General features: G+C 36.8%; 1 protein-coding gene across 1 annotated transcript in view; it reads left to right on the top strand.

The window, feature by feature from the left end:
- Window positions 1-19,656, top strand: part of MBOAT2 (membrane bound O-acyltransferase domain containing 2) — a 92,847-nt gene that overhangs the window by 65,960 nt on the left and 7,231 nt on the right. Inside the window, exons 6-12 of the mRNA XM_063150811.1 lie at window positions 2,455-2,509; window positions 3,303-3,486; window positions 9,118-9,310; window positions 11,628-11,731; window positions 12,081-12,145; window positions 16,804-16,936; window positions 19,386-19,537. Coding sequence (XP_063006881.1) covers window positions 2,455-2,509; window positions 3,303-3,486; window positions 9,118-9,310; window positions 11,628-11,731; window positions 12,081-12,145; window positions 16,804-16,936; window positions 19,386-19,537 — 886 coding nt within the window. The remainder of the gene's footprint in view (window positions 1-2,454; window positions 2,510-3,302; window positions 3,487-9,117; window positions 9,311-11,627; window positions 11,732-12,080; window positions 12,146-16,803; window positions 16,937-19,385; window positions 19,538-19,656) is intronic.

Genomic DNA, 19,656 nt, shown 5'->3' with positions numbered 1-19,656 from the left:
TCTGGCTTTATGCAAGTTCACTTGGACACACTGGGTGATCACTTCCTCTTTCTGACTTCAGGGTAAAATGCTTATATGGAATATAATGGCAAAGGAGGCTCCTGCTCCAGTCAGTTTACATTGTGTGGGCTGTGAGAGACTGAAGGTTCTGAATGACACACTTCACTATGTGATGGGATCTACATCCATCTATAGGTGTCTTTGTGTTAAATTTATTTGTATTAAATTCAGAGATTCACTACCTGAGAACTGTAATATTATGGCCTTAAAGGTTACAGAATCTTTCAAAATGCTTCTTCAGTTTTTATTCAGTGCCTTTATCAGCGTAAGAGCCGTTGCTACAGAACCAAGGAGAATGTGAGAAAATGTGATGATGAGGAAGAGAAGGTGATGCCTTGTGAAGGCTGACCTAGAGCCGAGACTAGACAGAGCTAAAGAATAAAGTAGGTATTTATTAGGAGGCCTCAATAGATCCACCTTGGGCAGCACAAGAGCCCAGCCAGGGCTACACTGCAGGTGAACCCAGAATGGTCACAAGAATGGATGACCAGGCACGGGGTCTCTCACTTCTATAAGTTCTGGTCCATTAGCATATTGAAGCTAATTGTCCAGTTACAGCTTCAGCCCATGAAGTCCCATCCTTCTTGTTTTTCTCTCTTCAGTCCATGTTGTTTATGCTCTTGGGCCTGAGATCTGGATCGGCTGTCCTTGGTCCCCAGCTAGAGAAAGGAATTGTTTTGTCTCCCTACTCTGAAGAGAGCTCACCATCCCCTAATATGAAGCCCAGACCCACACACTAAAGCAGCACAGAATCTGAAAAATAGAGAAGCTAAAACCTGAGGCATCAAAGGTGCTGCATCAAGTTAGGGGGTGATAATTTGATTTTCAGTTTATTGCCTTGAATGAGTATGAATGAGGATAACTTTTGACTGTGAAGGATCAGGACCAAGGAAGGCATTTTCCCAGGCTATATTGAAGGAGAGGAGGTGGCAAGTTGGTATCTCCCTCTGTATTCTCAGCTTTGTTGAAGACCTTAAGTGTGGTTTTGAAGTCATAAGTGTGTGTAGATCGTGGCCACACTGGAGTCACACACTAAGACAACAGAATTTCCGTCTTTGTAGATAACAAGTGTTTCCATGAGTCATAGAATTAAATTAGTTTTTACTTCCCCTCAGCTCCTCAGTCTTTTTTGTCATAAGGCTGATTGATTTTGATATCTTAAAAAAAATTGGCTCCAGTTGAAACTTACCCTGGATCAAGAATAAGGGCTCCCCTCTGTGGATTTACTGGCATCATGGAGTGGGGTTGAAGGCAACCTTTCTATGACAGGAGGATGATCTTCTATAGAAACACCTATTTTCATAAAGCACACTAGGATTTCATATTTAGATTGCCCTGCTCTTTTGTCAAACTTGATTTGAAATTGGCTGCTGGGTTTCAGCACTGCTGTGGAGAAGGATAATTGAAGTGTGATCCCATAAATTTGATGTCCTTTAGGAAGCTATGTGGATAAAGTTTTTAGTACTTGCAATGGCGAAGAAAAAATGCAAGTATGAACAGCAGGAAATGGCTGCATGTGGGCATGTCTGAGCCACTAGAGAAAGCTGCAGGAGGAGCTGAAGTGGTCATTCTGGCAGGCAGTGCTGGCTGGTTTTAGCTAGGGCTGTCTGAGGGAGGGAGCTCTTACTGTTTTTGTTCCCCTGAATTAGTATTTCATAATAAATGATGATGTTGAAAGTCTTATTTTTTGCTTTTCTCTTTCATGATAGTACAGATTTTGAAGACTATTTTTCAGGGATAGGTTGCCAGCATTTCAGAAATAGCCACATATGGCAAGAAGTAAACTCAGTCTTGTTGCTGAACTTAGACTTGGACTGCCCCCTTCTGCTAGCAGGGATTAGAGCTTCTTGTTAGTGCTCAGGAAGAAGGCTGTGGCACCCTTTACTGCCATGCCTGCTTCACTGGAGCTTGGTCATGACCTTTATTTGCAGTGCAAAGCTGTTCTTGAGGTCTGTTCTGAGTTTCCAGTTGCTGAAATCTGTCTTGGACTGTGTCCATTTCATGCATTGAAACTGCAGTGACTATGGCTATGACAATGGCTGTGTTTTGGGGCTTGTCCTGTTTCCAGAATTGGAAATAAAGGGTTTAAAACCTGCAGACTTTGAAGTCTCAACTAATGTAGAAGAATAGTTTTTGTTAACACTTTTTTCAAGTTGTCAATGCTTTCCTGAAATCCACATGATTTCACTGCTGGATAGAACTGAAGATATGAGAGTTTGTGATTTTGTCAGTAAGAATTGTTTGATCCAACTCCAGCAAAAATGTTATGTGACATAATAGCTCTGAAATTGCTTGAGGCATTAAGAAATTACATTACAGCATGAAACTTCTTCTGCTGAGTAAAATATGGGGGGATTTAGCTTTTCTTTATTTTTTTCTTGTCCTCTTCCCTAGGAATGTTTCGAAAAAATGAAGACTTGACTCCATCCCAGAGGTGTTTAGCTGTAAGGTAGGCTTTCAGACATTCTGCTTTGGGGATGTTTTGTGTATTTTCTTAATGCTCTCTGCATTTTCTATAGCTCAGGTTCAAGACAGAGTTTATAAGGTCATGTAAAACAGATCCATGTTTTTATATATTTTTAGTTTAATTTGTATATCTGTTCTTTTGAAAAATATCACTAGGAGGAGATTTTATAGTTATTTAGAAAGAACATTCTAAGTTCTATGCAGTCTATGCAAATGAATGCCATATCAGATAGAAGACTAGTAAACAGTGCACGTATGAAGTAGCTGGTGAAGAAACATTGTTAAATTTTGTTTTTCAGTATTTAACTTGCCTTTTCTCAGTACTTTATTCAGGACACTTGAAAATAGTATGTTGCTTTGGACAAGAGAGTGTTGAGACATTTGTTTTAATTGAAATGATTGCCAGTTAGCCCAAACCTTTGTTTATTGATTCAATTGTTGAGGGAAAAATAGTTTATACAGTTGAACAAACACTTGGGAAAACAGCCCTCCCTTTCCTTCCTCAGGCTCAGCTTCAGTCAAACACCTCTGCTGGGCAAGGAGAGACTCAGTGGAGTTCAGGAGGTCTGTCTCAAAGTACCCAGTATGGATTGGAAAGAAATGCTATGTGTAGAATGTTTCAAGCTGTGATCACAAAAGACAGACAAACTGCTCTTGCCCATGTGGTTTTTACTGCAGTTAGAGTGAGTGGTAGCATGGACTGTGACTTTTCCTACTGTGGAAATCCTGAAGAACTACACAATCCATCTCACCAGTTGCTTGTCTTTGAATTACAGACGCATGCCAAGTCTACTGGAGTATTTAAGTTACAACTGTAATTTCATGGGTATCCTGGCAGGCCCGTTATGCTCTTACAAAGACTATATTACTTTCATTGAAGGCAGATCATACCAACTGCAACAGTCTGAAGCAAATGGGAAGGAAGATACAAAGTATGAACAAACGGATCCTTCCCCAAATGTAAGATGTGTGACTCTTGCAGTGCTGATGCTTATGGAATCATTGCATGGGAAGCTTGGTTTGCACTCTTCATTTACAGGCATAACTGCTGAGCTGAGTCTGGAGTTCATTCATCAACGGAATAGTTCCCTGTTCAAAAAGTTATATGCTTATTTTTTAAAGGCAGGTTTTCTCCATGGTTTCCAGTCTGGATCTTGTGGATAAAAGCAGAGTAATTTGGAGCTTCCTAACAAGCTTATATGGTAAAAAGCCATCTTTAAATGAAAACTGTTCATGCATGTTCACTTCAAAGCATATACTGTGCATAAAAACCCAGTCATATGTAACAAATGGAAAAAGTCAGAAGTAGTTTCATTTTTCATGCTTGTAGTCATGTAGAGAGCTATTAAAGAAGGATTTTGATCTGAAGGTGTAGTAAAAGATGTACTACCCATAACACTGTGAACAATACTTAAGACACCTAAGTCATTTTTTTCTTTGGTCTGTTACTAGAGAAGAGACCAAACACATAGAGAAGATAATCCAGTTGATCATGCCTTACAGGAAAGATTGTATGACCTGAATTTAAATCAGAAGCTCACAAAACTTGTTACTTTTAAAATTTAGTCCAATTAGGTTAATGCCCAGTGTATTGAATATTATCTTTTTGCTCTTTTCATATTGTCTTAAGTAGTAATGTATCAGGCATTTAAATTTACATGTGCCTAAGATAATTCTTACCTCCTATAGGAGGCAGAATTATCATGGGGTCACATGGAAGGCTTTTGCTAATTCCAGCACCAGTTGCCCATGTTCTGCTTGTCTTGTGAGCCCAGCTGTTGCTGGGGCAGATGGAGGTGTTTTCCCACATGGAGCTGCTTGTCTTGTCCTACCATCCAGAGGTCATGGCCCCACAGCTGGGCCAACAGGGAGTGCTTCCCAATCACTTGGGGCATCTCCAACCACTTCCATCCTCAGAAAGGTGGGTGAGGACTCTTTGCATGTCCCATTCTACCCATCTTGTGTGATTGTAGTAACTTGCACGACTGGAATCTAAACTCATGGCTGGAGGATGATAACACTTGAAGGTGCTCCATGAATTGACAGAGCACATGAGCTCACACAAGTGAGCTGTGGAACACGTTAGGAAGGGTGAGACACTGAGAATTCCTTGCATAGATCAGCATCACATGGCCCATGCTCTGCTTTGATGCAACAAAGTTGCAGGCACTTTTGTTTCTAAATGTTGTTTTGGCCCAGTAAAGCCTTGTGTACAAAAATCCTATTTCTGCAGAAAAGTGTTATGTAGTAAAATTATTGCATAAATGGAGGTAAACCAAACCTGCCTGTATCAGTACTTCTGGACACACATCCACTGATTGCCTGATAGGACTTCCTGGCTTTTTACCACATAATCTTGCTAGTAATACGGACAAGGTCAATAGAAATAAATATAAACCTATGATGGCTTCTTCTTTCAGGTAAGTGCTTTTCCTTAAAATTATTTGCTCTTAAGATGCTTGAAACTTTTGCAATTTATGCTGCATTAGCTTTTGACATAAAAACAAAGAGAAGCTGTTTATGCTCCTGGTATTTCATCTCCCAACTGGTGTTAGAGAAATCTGGCTGCATATTATAACACCAGTGAGTATTGTGTGCTTTTGGAGAAAGATGAATGACACAATTTCACTGCATTTGCTGTATCAATTAAAATATTCATTGTCTTTTTCTAGAAGAACGTTTAAATACCTTTAACTTTATATTAATACTTTAAATTTGTTATTATTTCAAGAAGAATAAATTTTTAGGTAACTCAAAAAATTTTGAAATATAGTGGGGATCAGCAAATGTTAATGTCATAAATAAGAAAGAATCCTTGAGCTGAGTTACAGTAAGTTTCATTTATTGTTAAATACAGTTATATGACTGAAGTAGTTCATGCCAGCCTCCTCCTCTATGATGTGTGTTGACTGCATGATGTTAACTTGGATTAGTACTTTTGCTGTGTTCATTGCATGTTAAATGAAACAAGTCATCGTATTAAAACTTACTTCTCATATCCCTCCTATTGTGCCTTTTTGCAAGCTATCAGTTGTTGGTGCTCAAAGTGGTGTCAACTCTCAGAAATTAATATCTGTCTTTGTAAGTTTCTTTTTATTATGGCTACCCTTAAAATACAAGATTCCTGTCAGCAGATATCTGCTTTCTTGCTTATTATGCAGAATCTTCCTACAGGTTATAATGTTCTTGCTTAAATATCTTTAGTTTTTGTCTGAGGTACCAACCTCCCCAGAATAATGTGCTTTAATACCTCTAAATATTATGTATTAAGTACTGATTCTTTATCAAATTAAGTTCATTCAAATAAATTTTTTCAAGATTCCTCTCGAATTTTTAAAATCTATTTGTATATGTTATACATGGTTATGCAGTAATTTATTTCTAAACTTTCTGAGCTCTGTGAGTGTTTTACTTTTATTTCTTCAATTAGAAAGCTGCTCCTGAACTGCTTTCTCCAATTAGGTATCTAGCTTTCAACCTAATTATATTCCCATCTAATTTATGCACATCTAGTTTTGTCCTGGCACTGTCTTCTAGCTTAAGTGCCTCCTTCCCTTCCCAGTGTTGATCATATTTCATATTTTTATACAGAAATGCTCAGTTGTTCATCAAACCTGGGTGAGACAGGTCTTGTTACCTTTTTGTTGTAAAATAATTTGTATTTTGTGCTTCTTCTGAGGTCAAAGTTATCCTGCATTTTGCTGTCTTTTAATTCCTGAACAGAACAGTTATTTTGCTATGTTGAAAACTTTAAAAAGTAAAATAAATGAAACTACAAATTACTTCATCCTTGTAAAAATTGACGAACCCTCATATGTGACTGTGCAATTCAGTGATTTCCCATTTATGCCTTGGCAAAGAAAGGTTAATTAAGTAATAGGAAGTGAATGAATGTTTTACTAAATGCATTTCAATAGGTAATTGAAAAATTGAACAAAGATTTTGTTGGTATCATTGCACAGTGTTGTAGTTTGAGTCAGATAATTTGATTTGTCTGAAACTAACTTGGTGTGAAAAAAACAAACAAAAACCCACCAAAACCTACTAGACATACCACCACACGTTCCCACCAAAAAAATTTCCAACAAACCCCCTCCTGCAAAATGCCAGAAATCAAGGTTTTCATCTGATTTGTTTCTCTAATCTGACTCAGCCTAAGGAGCACGAGCCAAACCTGCAGGGAGGGAGTGGAGGCAGGGCAGGGCTCCTTTGCACTGCAGCCTGTGTTTGGCTTGGCCTCAGAAACTCTGCTTAAACCAGTCTGGAAACAGCAGCTCCCCAGAGGTGGGAGATTTATTTCCACCACAGTTTTCTAAGGACCCTGTAATCCCTGATTCTGATCCCTGTAAGTGGTATCAGCATGCTGGGATTTATAATTTTGAGTGAAGTAGTGTAAAAAAAAAAAAAGTTTAATTCATGACAGAATACTGTATGAGTTCATTATTTGTTCTTAAAATAAATTCTGTTGAAAACCTGATGCTCCTTCATAAAAGAGGTGTTTTCACCTCCACAATTTAGTTAACAACCTTCAGAGAAATGCAAAGCATATTTGGTGTTGAATAGGCAGGTGAATCACATCTGTTTACCAATAGAAAAATTGGCAAATAGAGGCAGTGGCACAAGGCAGATCTTTGAGCAGAGATAACAATATAAGTGGCGAAAACATTTTTTGAGACTTTGTGGTCATCTTCAGATGGAAAAAACCCATTTTCTATATTCATACTTAGTTTTAACTTGCATGTTACTGCTACCAGCTTATTGTTTCTCCTGCAGAATTGAACATGACTTGTAATTATGGCCTAGGCCTTAAAGTTAAATCCTTGCAAATGTCTTCAAACTTGGGGTGATGCCTTCTGATACTTACAAATATCAGACTTTTGTATTTGTCACCAGAATTAAAGATTCATTAGTATTAGTAGTAACTGATTTTATGAACATACATTTCTATTGAAGATCCTGAAGGTGTTAAGCCAACTGAACTTTTCCTCTGCTGTAGCAAAGAGAGGGATTATGAATAGTTCTGATATGACAAAGGAATGCTTTTAGAAAATTAATGCTCTTCACATTGAACTCTTGTAATAGAATAAAGTATTAAAATGAGGTTCATTAGAAAACAAACAAATAATTAAGCACCAGCCTTAACCATTAATAGGTAGTTGCTTCCTGAATTATCTGGCTGATATTTTCTGTGAAATCATTGGGATTCCTGATCCTCTCTGAAATATCTTCTGAGATGAGCCAAGTGAAATATATGCAATATCCAAAAATACCCTCACTGTTTTAGAGCTTTTTCAAGTCTCACTCTTTAATCAGGTTGTACCACTTCTTACATCTGTGCAACTGGATGAATCTTTGGTCTGTTGTGTCTTGCCAAAGTGTGTGCTTTCAGTTGGACATTTACTGCCCCATTCTGTATCATGGAAAAAAATTGCTCTTTATTTTGGAACTAGATGATGAGCTGAACTCTCAGTAAAGCAGGATGTTATCTTTAAAAGTTTGGATGGGTGTACTGGAAGCAGCATAGACAGATTCTGGTTATATTTTTGTTCTGATGCTTCAAAGAAAGTAGATTGATTGTTTTCTTGTCAAGTTTAGTATCTGTGTAATTGTAATGTAAATTAAAGTAATAATATTTAAATATTGAGATTGCATAAAACAAAAGCTTGAAAATTACATTTCAATGAATTAGCTCTCAAGTGTCTCTTGTTGGTGCCTGCTTTAGTATGTTACTGGGGTCTTTCACAAAATATGCTGTCTGCCTTTGGGATGTGGATCAGACTAGAGACTTAAGGCAGTCAGTGTCAGGCATATATTGCTTATATTGCTCTGTATGTTTTATAATAGAACCTTAGAAAAGTTCTACTGAAGATAGATACTTTTTACTTGTGGTGGTTATAGCAAAGCTGAGTTTTGAGAAAATTTGAGTAGGTCCTATCTGAACAACACACTTGTACATACCTGTGAGCATATTATTTGTACCATTGGAGCGTGATCACTCTGATTGGGAAAACAGGTCCATCCAGAACTGATTGGCTGAAATTTGGGCTGAAATTCAGAAATCAGTATTTTAGTTGTAGAATTTAGATGCTTTGATAATGTAACAGAGATGATTGATGTATTGACTTGGGCAGAAATTGAACACCTGCATTATGCCAAAGGGTCCTGAAAAGAAACTGAAGTTTTGCCATTGTTCTGGAATCTCTGCAGTAATAACCTTACTTTGTCCTAGATTATATGTTTTGTGTTATGATGTCTTAACAATTTAATTGCTTCAGTAATTTGACAAGAAAATAAGAAAAAAACCTTGACTTGGTTATTAAAAAGACTTCTAGAGAGTCACTGTAGTCAGACTGGATTTATTGTGTTGGCCATGGGAAGTGATGCTCACAACTTGATCAATATAACATTTCTTGAGTCTCTATAAAACAGAGATTTTTTTTTAATAAACTATTTTAAAGTTGCTTGTATATTTATTATTGAAAAATTAATATATATGTATGTCTGTATAGGGAAGCAAGATTATAGCTTTCCTTTTTTTCCAAAAGATAAACAAAAAAAATGAAGCTTACAGAATCTCCCTTAAATTTTCAGATAGCCGTGGCACAGAAGCTCTTGATCTGTGGACTGTCCTTGCTCTTCCACATGACTATTACAAAAACTTTGCCTGTGGAATACAACATTGATGATAACTTCAGAGCTACAGCATCATGGCCTGTAAGGTTTTTCTACCTGTATGTGTCTCTTATGGCTGCCAGACCCAAGTATTATTTTGCATGGACTTTAGGTAAGTATATATTTAAAAATATAATAATAACAGAAAGAGCATTGATGAGTATCAAAGATACTGAGACTCATCTGAGATGTGCACACTTCAGTGTGTATTAAAAAGTGGCAGTGCCCTCTTGAGGCCTTAGGAAAACTTGATTGCACTTAAGTCTTTCAAGGTATTAAGTACATAAAATAGTGTCTCTTTTTGAGAAGTGATCACTCTCTTTTTGGAAGGTGATAGTGTTCCAATGAACAGTAACTTTAAAAAAAGGAAAAGTAGTAGTAAATCTAGTCTGATGTACAGTCCTTTTTGTTTATGATTTTTAAAAATTTATTTTGGTACCTTTATTCTTGGCATATCTTTAGTGTTAATTTTAACCTCTTTCTGTGGTTAGTTATCAGTAATTTGCTTGATGTTATTCAATCACAAAGGAAAATTAATACTTTGGAATTCAGGTATATGATACTGTTGCTAATAGTAAGTGGCATTTTCAGAATTTGATGGGTAACACTTGAGTTTTAGCCTTAGTTTACTAAAAGTTTGACTGGTGAGATAATGTGCTTAGTAACTTATTTAAGACACTTGAGTAGATTATACAATTTAAAGAATATTTTGCATTTCCCTTCATGTTACTTGTAAAAAAACGATGTGTACAACAGGAAGATGCTTTATTTAAGTAAGCTGACATCTTGAAAGTGGCTCACACAACAGATTTCATCAGCTTCCTCCTCCTCTCCAGTTTTACATATTTGTCTGATAGTTCTTTTGAGAGACAATCTGTGGGAACAATGCAATAAAGAAAGCTTTAGGGTAGCAGAGCAGCATGACTCATTTACAGCTGCTGGTTTCATTCCTGGTCAATGAATTAAATACTTGCAGCTTGTCTGGATATAGTAGTTCTGGGGCTTGTTGTGGAAATAAATACTTTGGAATATTATGCTCCTATACATCTGTATCATCATCTATAAATAGTAGTAATGTGAAAAGTGAATAATTTCAGTTGGGCTTTTTTTTGCCTTTAATACTTCAGTTGGATTCCTCTGTGCACTTGCTAGCAGTGCAGAGCTAGCATTCCTCTGGTAAATACCAAAGAAAATAAACTATGCCAGCTCTGTACTTCTAGTTTGTTACCCCTCCTCCTTCCACTTTGTCTCATCTAAACCTATGATGGTAGGAGTAGAATGTGAGGGGGCTTTAACAGTTTTACTGGATGTTACACCTTTGAGTTGTGCATTACTATTCTTTACACTTGAAAAAAAAGTATTAATGAAATTAATTACTTAAAATGGATACTAAAATGCTAGTTAATAAAATGAGTACTTACTCTAGTTACAGTCTTTGCATTCTAGCTTGCAAAAGATTATGGAGTTTGTGTCTCCAGCTGTTTCTAATTGACCATGAAACTATTGCCCAGTATTTGAAGTTGGCCTAGCAATGTCAGATGTAAGGCAGCAAATTTTGTTGCTTTCAAATATATTTAAAAAAAAATCACAAGGAAGTAAAAATATTAAAAATTCAAACACATGTAATTTCCTTGTGTGTGGCCATCCTAATTTGGAAAATCAGTTGAGGAAATGTTAGTGTCTGAGCTAACAAAGCTCAGGCAAAGGTGATGACTGAAAGTGACAGGCAATAGAGATCCCTTGTATTTTCCTGCATAGCCCAGATGACAGTAGAAGCTTTTTCTCCTAGGAAAAAATATTGTTTGCTTAGAACATCTGACCTTTGACATGCACTGTAAACACCTCACATTCAAAGGTGTTGTAACAGTGACCTTGTGCCATTAGTGGAAGTTTGATGAGCTCTGCATTCCTTGGAAAATTCCTGGTTTTGTCTGTTCGGTTTGCACTGCTCTCCGTGGGGTGCTGTGAGCGTGCACCTGCATGGAGGGAATCACATAATTTAACCTTTATGCTTTAAGCATCAGCATCACTGTTGCTGTATAATGAAGATCAAAGACATGCATGTGAACATTGAGCTGCTGTTTCAAATCATTACAACCAGCTACTGTTTTGTAGTATTGATGCATCTCACTGGGTTTGTTTTTCTGTCTGATTGCTCAAGCAAGTCTAAGTAGGTGGTATGGGAGACAGGGAACATCTGTACTGTGAAGTAGCTAGTGCTGCCTCTCATGCTTTTGTGCAAGTTTTTGAATTGGAAGCTAGTATTGCTTGGATTGTTTTCTGTTTGTTCAATTGATCCTCACTATTTAAAAGAAAAAATAAATGTAGTCTTTAAAATGCGATAAATATTCTGAACAAACTATATGTTGTTGTGTGATTTGTAATACAGACAGTTTATAATTAATTTGTTTCTTCTTGTCTCATTGCAGCAGATGCAATTAATAATGCAGCGGGGTTTGGCTTTAGAGGCTACGATAAAAATGGAGTTACACGTTGGGATCTAATATCAAATCTGAGAATCCAGCAAATAGAGGTTTGTTTCTGTTTCTTTCAAAAAAAACCCCACATGTCTATGTAGGTAGTTACTCTTAATTTCAATAACTTTTCCTACACATTTGTTCCTTTAGATAGTGAATATGTTCTAAGTCAAAAATGATGTTTTCACACCTTTAAAAAAGAGTGGAAAATAGCCTGTTTTGAACGTGTTCTACTTGTCAATTGACTTCCAAAATATTCTGTGGTTATACAGAATAGTTGAGTGAATCACTTATTCAACTCATCACAAATTTGGGTGGGGGGATTTATAATTTATGCACAAGAATTTTGAAACACATTATGACACTCTGCAATTACAGAACTAATTACTTTGTTTTACTTTACAGTTTTCCACAAGTTTCAAGATGTTTCTTGATAACTGGAATATCCAAACAGCTCTTTGGCTCAAAAGGTATTTCTTTCTTAAAGGAAATTTTTTTGAAGATGGTATAACATTTGGAGCTAACTCCCACAAAACATCCCTTGTTTAGCAGCTGTGCAGGAGATTCTTCTTGTAATACTTGAAGTAAAGCTTCTGAGTTGAGGACTTCTCTCATAGTGTAAACAATCAGGTTATGATAGATTCTGTTTTTCTTCACAGGCCATAGGGAACCTAAAACTGTTAATCTGTGGAGGTGTCTTTTCCCCCTCTCTTAGCATTCAGCCAGTTCACGTTGCTGAGAGCAGCAGGCAAAGTGTAAGCTCAGCTTGTGAAAGCTCTGCATTATTTTTAGCCACAGAGTGATACAGGAACTTTGTATGTTCTGTGAGAGGACTTTCTGTGCTCCTGCCATTATGAGTGTAGAAGTCAAACCCTACGATGTGCTGTCAGCAAAAATTCCAAATGACTCTCTCTCAGCTCTGCACTGTTTCCTTGCCTGGGGAGTAGGTACAGTACCCTGTGAATTACATCATTCTACTTCTTTGTGGTAAGGAGAAAGTAGAAGTGTTCTTGAGTAGCTCATGGGTGTTGTTTCCCTTCTTCCAGTCACACTGTTGAGTTGATCTCCTATCCACAGGTGCCAGTTTAACTGAGACCCCTGTCTTGGGATCACTTAGAGGACTTTACCTCTTATTCTTGGATAGCTGGCAGCTGGATGTCTCTTCCACCAAATTTCTTCATATTGTGTTCTTTCCTCCATAATTTCATCCCTAAATATTTTGCTCATCCAGTTTAAAAAAGAAATTGAATTTTATGTGATTATTCTGGTTGGCTCAATAGTCAATGGAATCTATTGCTAGGACAGTCAACAGAAAACTGCATGTTTGCAGGTATTGAAATGTAGCATTTCAAAAACCAAATATGTAATTTAGCTTTTTTGATTTAATTAGAAAACAGAACTTTAACAGTATTAAAACATAATAGGAAGAAGTTATATTTCAATTTTCAAATCTCCTAAATGGAATGATTCTAAACAAAAATTATCAGTGAAGAAACATAATATTTCTGTTATAAATTGAAAGAAAAAAATGCAAGTCAATTGCTCAGGGTGATTATAAAAGAAGATGTGAAGAAAAATTAAAGCATCTCTTTTAATAAGTATTTTTTAAAACAATAATAAAAGAATTCTTGGGGATGGTCTAAATCGATTCTGTCAGAGCGAGACAAGGTGGATGTTCTGTGGAAGTTTTGTTGCAAGTGGTAGAGATGTATACTTTGTTACTAGTTGTTTGGTTAGTTGCAATGCTCCAGCAATTTGTATAGAGGACAAACTCATGGATTACTTTAAACATCCACTTTTAATTACTCACTTTTTTTGACATTTATAGAAGTACCTAAAACTTCAGTCATTTATCTCACATGAAATACCAGACATTAGCATTTGTCCTGTTCTTTTCTGATAACTGTAGAAACGGAACCTGATTGTGTGTAAAAACAAACTTGTAAAAAACATAGTTAATGGAGCTCATAGTTAACGGATCACAAAGAGGTTTAGTAAATATATAATGTGTATCATAGTACACAGCAATTTAAAGGCATTATTGTTACAAGCATGCAAGTTAAAACAGATATTTACATAGTATCATATATAGCATAGTTACATATATAACAACACATATCATTATAATGTTTCCTGGCTGGGAAAGCTGTTATGTTCCCCTCAGCCTGTTCTTTCTCTTTTTCAAAGAAACGGTCTCATCCCATTTGTCTTTGGTCATGTTTGCAAAACCTCTGTGGTTCTTGTTGCTCAATTCTGGCATCTTTCCAAACCTTCTGTCTTCTTAGAGTAGATGTAGTACTTTTGCTAAGACCTTCAAGGTTTCTTCCCTGGCTTTTTTGGGGCAGAGTTGATTAATTTGAGTGGATTATTTATAATTATTTTTTGGGTAATGCTACAATGTACTAGAAAGGGTGTTATTTGTCTTTTTTTGCAGCAGCAATCTACTGTTGATTCATGTTTAGCTGATACTCAGTGTTTCATACTGCTGATCCATATTCATACTCAGCTACACTTTTTGAGTAATGTTACAGGAATGGTACTGGTTTGTGTCTTCCACTTTTCTTATTAGATGTTCTATGCTTTGGACTTCATCTTGTTGATTTCAGAGCATCCTTCAAGTCTGCCAAGGTCATTTTGGATTCTAGTGCTCTCTACTAAGAAAACAATGCCAATCTCATCCATCCCACCTTCCACCTCAAAAAAGGAAGGGAAGAAAAGGTGGAAGAAATACTTCTCAGTCTACCACCTAAGTTAGTAAAGAAATCATAGAAACAGACTGAAGACAGTACCTTGCTGATCAGTTGATGCATTTTCCCATTTCTAGAGCATTGTGGATAACCTCAACCACCTATATTTGAATAGATTTTCTCAGCCTGTTGTGATGACCATACTTCCTTCATTTGTTTCTAGGATCATCAAATGAAGTATTTGAACAAGATTTGTTATTGCCAAATCCATGGAAGCATTTAAGTTTACTTTTTACTATTTGAAATTGAAATCTGAGCAATTTTTTTGTACTGTTTTACCCCACTTGCATTGATACAGCTGAAATTTGGTTAGTTAGTTAGTGAGTTTTGTTCACTCCTGAATGCTTTCCAGGGATAATTTCAGTACTTTAAACCAAATGAAGATTGAAGACACGTATCACTTTATTAATGAGATGTAATTAGCCACCAGTCATATACATTTAGAATTAATAGCAGTATTAGAACACATAACATTTCACATGTATTTAGTATTTTGGAGTAATAAACATTTTTAAACACTCTTCTGCGACTAATCTCAAGCAGATGAAAAAGCACACCTGTACGTACACAATTACATGCAAACTGCACCTCCTCTCCTAAGGATGTGTGGGATACAAAACCCTGCTCGCATGCACTGCCTGTGGGAGATGTGGGTGCTCCAGCTTGGTGTGAATCTGGTGATTTCACATACCCCCTAGAAAAGCCTGGCACAAATCCATGTGCCTGCAGCTGACAGGGATGAGACACTGCTCCCTGGCATGGTGCACTGCACTGACAGGCCCCTGTCTGGATGCAGCTACTCTGTGCCTACCAGGGATGCTCTGTCTTGGCCAAGACAGAGGTCATTGTGTTGGTGGGGTGACTTCTGGCAGTGTCAGATGAGGTTTTGATGAAAAGTATTTTGCTCCAAGATGTCTCCCTGACTCAGCACACATTTTCCTAATGCTTTGCTGCTCCTGAGGCTGGTAGATTCTTTGACAAAAATGTCTCTATTTACTATTCAGCCTGGCCAGTGTTGATTTCCTCTTAAAGGTGATCTGTCTTGGGCAAATGTCCTCAGACAGTCTTAAGTATTAGGCCAGCCCCATGTTCTCATCTTAATTGCCACTGTGAATGAAGCCCTTTAGCAAGAGGAGGGAGTTGTGCACATATCCCACTGAAGACCTCATAAGATAAAACTTACCACATCTATTTGACTGAAATAAACTAAATTTAAAAATTACATTTTTTATCTTCCCTTATTCAGATCCTGTCTTTTTACCTTCTGCTCTTCAACATAGACTACATCAGTAGGTTTCAGTAATCTTTATGTGAAAGTTGCAGTAAAGTAGTTAGATTGGTAGTGGCTGTTGTGGCTCTTGGTATCATTAGCTTGCCATCTTTGAATAATAGATGTGCATTCTCTTCTCTTTCTCTCTTACTTGCTTTGTGATTATAAAACCTTTAAACATATTCCTGTCTATAGCCTTTTTATTTAAAACTCATTTTTGTATATTAGCTATAGATTTTGTGCTCATGCATGCTTGTGGTGTTTATTTTTGCTTTGTTAGTTTGTATCTGTTTCCATGTTTCCTATTGCTTTTTGGTTTTCAGATCATTAAAGGCATTAAAGAACTCTTGGTGAGGCCATATCAGGACTTTACCATGTTTCCTATAATTCTTCCACATCATGATGGTTTGTCATTGTGTCATATAATGTTGTCTTCTAGAAACCACCTTTCTTGGATTCCTTTTTCCCTTCTTCCTTCTAGAATTCCTTATTCTAGGACCTTGCCTAGTAATTCAGTCTCAGTTTTCAAATAACACAGAGTTCATAATTCTCCTTATTTGGAGAGTAATCTAGTACTCTCTCAGTACTAGAGTATTTATTTCATTGTCATGCTCACTTAATTGTGTCACACAGATACATTTTCAACTGTAATTTCTTTATTATTCAAAATTGAAGGTAGTTATTAGTTTTCCCTTGTTCCTATAAGCTGCTCTTATTTTATGGAAAACATACCTGACTCATCCCAAGAATCTGGCAGTGGTTTGTGCCTTCCAGTGCAGCTTTTCAAACGCATTCTTTGATGGCTCAAGATCCTTTATTAATGCCAAAACTCATCTTTGGATGCTTGTGTATCACTTCATTAGGAGTAAGGACAATGTGTGATGGCACTGAGCACAAGTTTAGCACTGAGGGCTGGAATCAGGAGCTGTGAATAGCTTTAAGTGTTTTTTGTAAGCCATAATATAGTGACAACTTTATTAAATAATAGAAAACTGCAATTGCATTGAAACTTCTTTGTTGGAGATGAAACTGGTAAAAGTATAAATGATAGCTGGGAAGACTGGGTGATTTGTTTCATGTTACTTATCTTGAATTATTTCTGACTTGCTAGAGTGTGCTATGAGCGAGCCACCTTCAGCCCAACGATCCAAACCTTCATTCTTTCTGCCATCTGGCACGGGGTTTATCCAGGATATTATTTAACATTTTTAACAGGAGTACTAATGACACTAGCAGCACGAGCTGTAAGTACAAACCAAGTATCTTCATAAATAATAAGTTTTGTAAAAGCAAATTGATCATGTTCATTGCTCCAAGGATGCCCTTTACTGTTAATACACAATCTGTCTGATAGTGGTGCTTACTTTTTTAGTTACGAGAACAATGGGGATGATTGATGAAAAGGAGAGCTTGATTGGTGGAAACAAACAAGACTATACACAGCCTATAACATCTTTGTAGCACCTTTGTGTCTTTTGTGGAAGCTGTTCCTCTGTATTAATTGTTAGAGTGTTACTATTGCATGCTGAACAGGTTGATGTTATCTAAAATAATTTTGAAAAAATCAGTGATGATGAGTAGCTTAAAATTTGGGTGTCATTGCTATATATTTCTAGAGTCTGCCTTATCCCTAATTTCTCTCCATTACTGTTGTAAGGATGATAACTAAAGAATGTTCCCCCTCAAGCAGCACATAAAAATCTCTAGTGCAGTTACTATTTCAAGCTGGCCAGCCAATAGTGCAGTCATATTAACAAGCTTTTGCAGTTGTTATTCAGAACCATATGGAGACAGCAAATCTGCCAAGAAATCTCTCACTGTTCTGCCTGAGAAAGCTGTGTAAGAACAGAGACAGGTTTATCAGTCACTCAGTGGAAAAGAGGAGCAAATTACACATCAGATCAGAGCAGCATAACAGAGCACTTTTTTGTTGAAAGAACCAGGGGAGTGAGAAATGAAGCAGACTGCTCTGTGGTTGCTATAATAGTTGGGGGAAGGTGGTACTTCAGATTAAGATTGCCACTACATCAGTAAAACAAATGCTTCTCTTTCTTCACAAGATATGGGTATAGTCCTTGTTTGACAGAACTGACTCCTTTCTTTACAATAGATGCAGCTTTCTTCTTCTTCCAGATCTATCACAGGGAACTTGTGACATTTGTCAGCCAGGGGCTGGAGCAAAAGCCAAGGTTCTGGGACAGTTCACAGATAAAAGTTGTTTACTTAGTGACATGAGCCCAGTAAGTGGAGTGCTCACTGCCCTTCATCCAGGGCTTCTTTAGTAGACTATATTCATGTTTCCTATGTATCAATCAATAGGCTAGTAAAAAAGTATTTTCAGTTTCTGTATCAACAGGTACTTAATATTAACTAAGATATGTTAGAGCATATTTGTTATTTAACTCTACTAGCCTTTAAATGCAAAGTTTGGCAACACTGATCCACACTTTGTTCTGTTATGCCTAAGCATGTATCCAACTTATTTTACTACCTTTAATCATTACAGATTTCATAACCAGGTGTTTACTAGTGGCAGCCATAGATTTGTGTTAAAAGTTGTTCTCCAAGTCCTAAAAATACAAGATTACAAGAAATTTTGTGAAGCTTCATCTGGGTTCTACAGAACTCAGGATCAAGTCCTTGCATGTGGCCATAGGAATAACTAGAGGGAGATGGCAGAATGAAGGGTATGTAGCTAGAATTACTTGTTTGACTTAGCTTTAACTAAGAAAAGATTGAGTGGGAATGTGGTATCTACAGGGCAATTAGAAGAACTAGAAGGGTCAAAAAGGGTTTTTAATGGAAAGAATTAAATCAGCAGGAGCTAGCTTTGGAACGAGGAGTTCTAAAGAAACTGGGGGTTAAGGAAGCTGAACAGTGTGCTCTGGTGTGCAGCTTTTCAGAGAGCACTGCTTCAGTGCAGGTCACTGGGAGGTGGAACTGTGATATGAAGTGGGGTCAGAGGCTGAATTGAGTCCATCTTGGTTTGTCAGCACCTAAGACAGTGTGAGCAAGGAGAACAGTTCAGTCAAAGGAAGGAGAGGCAAAGATTTATTTATGTCTTTATAATTATAGACTTAAATAAAACTGGACCCAACCCTGTGTGGGATTTGGATTTGAGTTTTTTAAATACTTCTGGTATTCAATCTTTTGAGCAGAATTTTAGAATAAAAGAAAATTCAGCATAGAAATTTGAGTAATTTTATGATAATCCCACTTGACAGAAGTTAAGACCTCTGAAATATGTTATTAGAACTGATATTTTGTATATTCTGATATATAGCCTACTTGCTTTAAAATATATTTTTATTAACAAGTGTATAAAAATGGCTTACTATATAGAGGCTTTTGTCAGAAAGATTCTGGCCTTCACTTACTCCAACCCTCTATATTTACAGTATGGCTTGATAGAATACAATTTCTGCCTCATTCAGATAGTGCAAATTTGCACTGGATTTAGAGTAGGATTAATTTATTTAAATTCTGTTTAAATTGATAAATGCTTAATTCCCATGCTGAATGAATTGCAGGGAATTTGAACCAATTATTGAAGTTAATGGGCATTTTGAATAGTTCAAAGATATTTCACCAAACTGTAACATGTAAATTCATCCCATGACTTTTTTGTTAATTCAACAAACTGAGCTCTCAAGGTTTATTCCTCAGCTAACTCAGTATTACCTGCTTTTTCAGATAAGAAACAATATCAGACACTATTTTGTTCAATCTCCTGCTGTTAAACTATGTTATGATATTGTAACATGGATGGCAACTCAAGCAGCAATAAGTTACACAGTCGTGCCATTTGTACTGCTCTCTGTGAAACCCTCTCTCACCTTTTACAGGTAAGCACATTCTACCTGTTTCCTTTTCTTTCACTTGGAGTAGAAGTATTTTCAGTGGCAGAAGATTTCTGAAGCTATTTTAGTAATACAATTCTGAGATTGATTTGTAGCAAATTTCT

This window comes from Melospiza melodia, chromosome 3 (genome assembly GCF_035770615.1).
Source record: "Melospiza melodia melodia isolate bMelMel2 chromosome 3, bMelMel2.pri, whole genome shotgun sequence".
Taxonomy (NCBI): Eukaryota; Metazoa; Chordata; class Aves; order Passeriformes; family Passerellidae; genus Melospiza; species Melospiza melodia.
The sequence above is the reverse complement of the archived record's forward strand: the minus strand, read 5'-3'. Positions and strand labels throughout refer to the sequence as shown.